A 1,333-nucleotide genomic window follows, 5' to 3' on the forward strand; every position below is an offset into this window, starting at 1 on the left:
TGGAAAAGTAGAATTTTTAAGGGGCCATGAGCTGTGTGGGTTTCGTCTGCCACCCCTGTGTGCACCCCACATTCAGGCAACAGTTGGTCGTGTGGGACCAGCCCGGGCTCTGGGTGGGGAGGGGGAGTCTCGCGATTGGTGAGGGGGGGCGGAGGGGGGAGGGTGATGGGGGGAGGCCATGACGTAGGGTGGGTGGACGGAAGTGGGGCAGGGTTGAGGGTTATTTAAAGAAGGTGGGGGGCGAGCGAAGGGGTTGGAAGCTAGTATTCCCTGCCCCTGCTCTATCTAGCTCTTCCTAGCGCAGCCACTGCAACCTCCCAGGAGCCTCCCTTCTCCCCTTCATCTTTCCCGCTCCAACGCCATGGAGCCGGACACGGCCACAGAGGCAGCCACCGTGGCAGCCTCGGATGCCAGAGCCACAATCGTGGTCCTAGAGGATGAGCAGCCCGGGCCGTCCACCTTTAAGGAGGAGGGAGCGGCTGCCGCCTCCACGGAAGCCACCTTGGCCACTGAGAAGGGCGAGAAGAAGAAGGAGGTAAATAGGAAAGGGGTGTGTGCGCGCGCTCTGTGTGTGCTGGTCACATCCTGTGCCTGGCCCCTCATAGGGGCCCAAATCCTGACCTTTTGGCGCCGACAGGTACCGCGATTCCTGCAGGGATGGGGGTAGCAGGGCGGCAGAACCATTTAGCATTCCTTCCCCTCCCCCTTTCCTGCCGGCCGCCTGCTGGGCGGGGGCGGGGCAGGGCGAGGGCGCGGCAGGATAGCGGGGTGTCTGATCCTGAGCCTCGAGTTTTCCTATCCCCGGGTCCTCCACCTTTCCGGAACTGGGGAAACGGTATGGGGGGGGGATGGGGCTGTGCAGGAAAAAGCCTCCGCCTCTCCCTTTCCTCGCTTGTTCTCCTATCCTACCCCCCTCTTCCCGTCGGCCTCTGCCTGGGAAATCTGGGCCCTTCAGTCCCACCATAGCTGAAGGGGTTTTGACTGGGGCTTATATTTGTAATTTAAATTTCAAGGTGCTGTTGGAAGGGGGAGCAGGACGGGGAAGGGGAAAATGGTTGGAAGAGAATGCTTTCTTTGATTGGCACTGTCTTTGGGATTACAGAAATAAAAAAAAAAATAATCTCCCTTGTTCCTTTGATCCTCGCCTCAAGGTGAGGAGGGGGTGTCATGTCAAGAAAACAACCTCTCCACGGTTTACCTTACAATCCTCACACCGAGGAACCATGCTTGCTGTCTTAGGAAAATGTCCAATCTCTGCACCCTCACCCTCTTCTGCCCCGCCCCTGGTGGTAGAGTGTTTCGCCCCAGGCCACCCAGATGAACACCCCTCCCC

General features: G+C 59.0%; 1 protein-coding gene across 5 annotated transcripts in view; it reads left to right on the forward strand.

Moving 5' to 3' along the window:
• The first annotated feature begins 218 nt into the window (after positions 1-218).
• Smarca1 (SWI/SNF related, matrix associated, actin dependent regulator of chromatin, subfamily a, member 1) overlaps positions 219-1,333 on the forward strand; it is a 92,044-nt gene continuing 90,929 nt past the window's right edge. For 3 of the 5 annotated variants that reach the window (XM_005358411.3, XM_005358410.3, XM_005358412.3), the window contains exon 1: positions 362-535. In XM_005358411.3, coding sequence (XP_005358468.1) covers positions 362-535 — 174 coding nt within the window. Of the gene's footprint in view, positions 536-1,333 lie in introns of all 5 variants that reach the window. The other 2 variants (XM_026784798.1, XM_026784799.1) reach the window with 1 other exon arrangement.

This window comes from Microtus ochrogaster, chromosome X, assembly GCF_000317375.1.
Source record: "Microtus ochrogaster isolate Prairie Vole_2 chromosome X, MicOch1.0, whole genome shotgun sequence".
In the NCBI taxonomy this organism is placed as follows: domain Eukaryota; kingdom Metazoa; phylum Chordata; class Mammalia; order Rodentia; family Cricetidae; genus Microtus; species Microtus ochrogaster.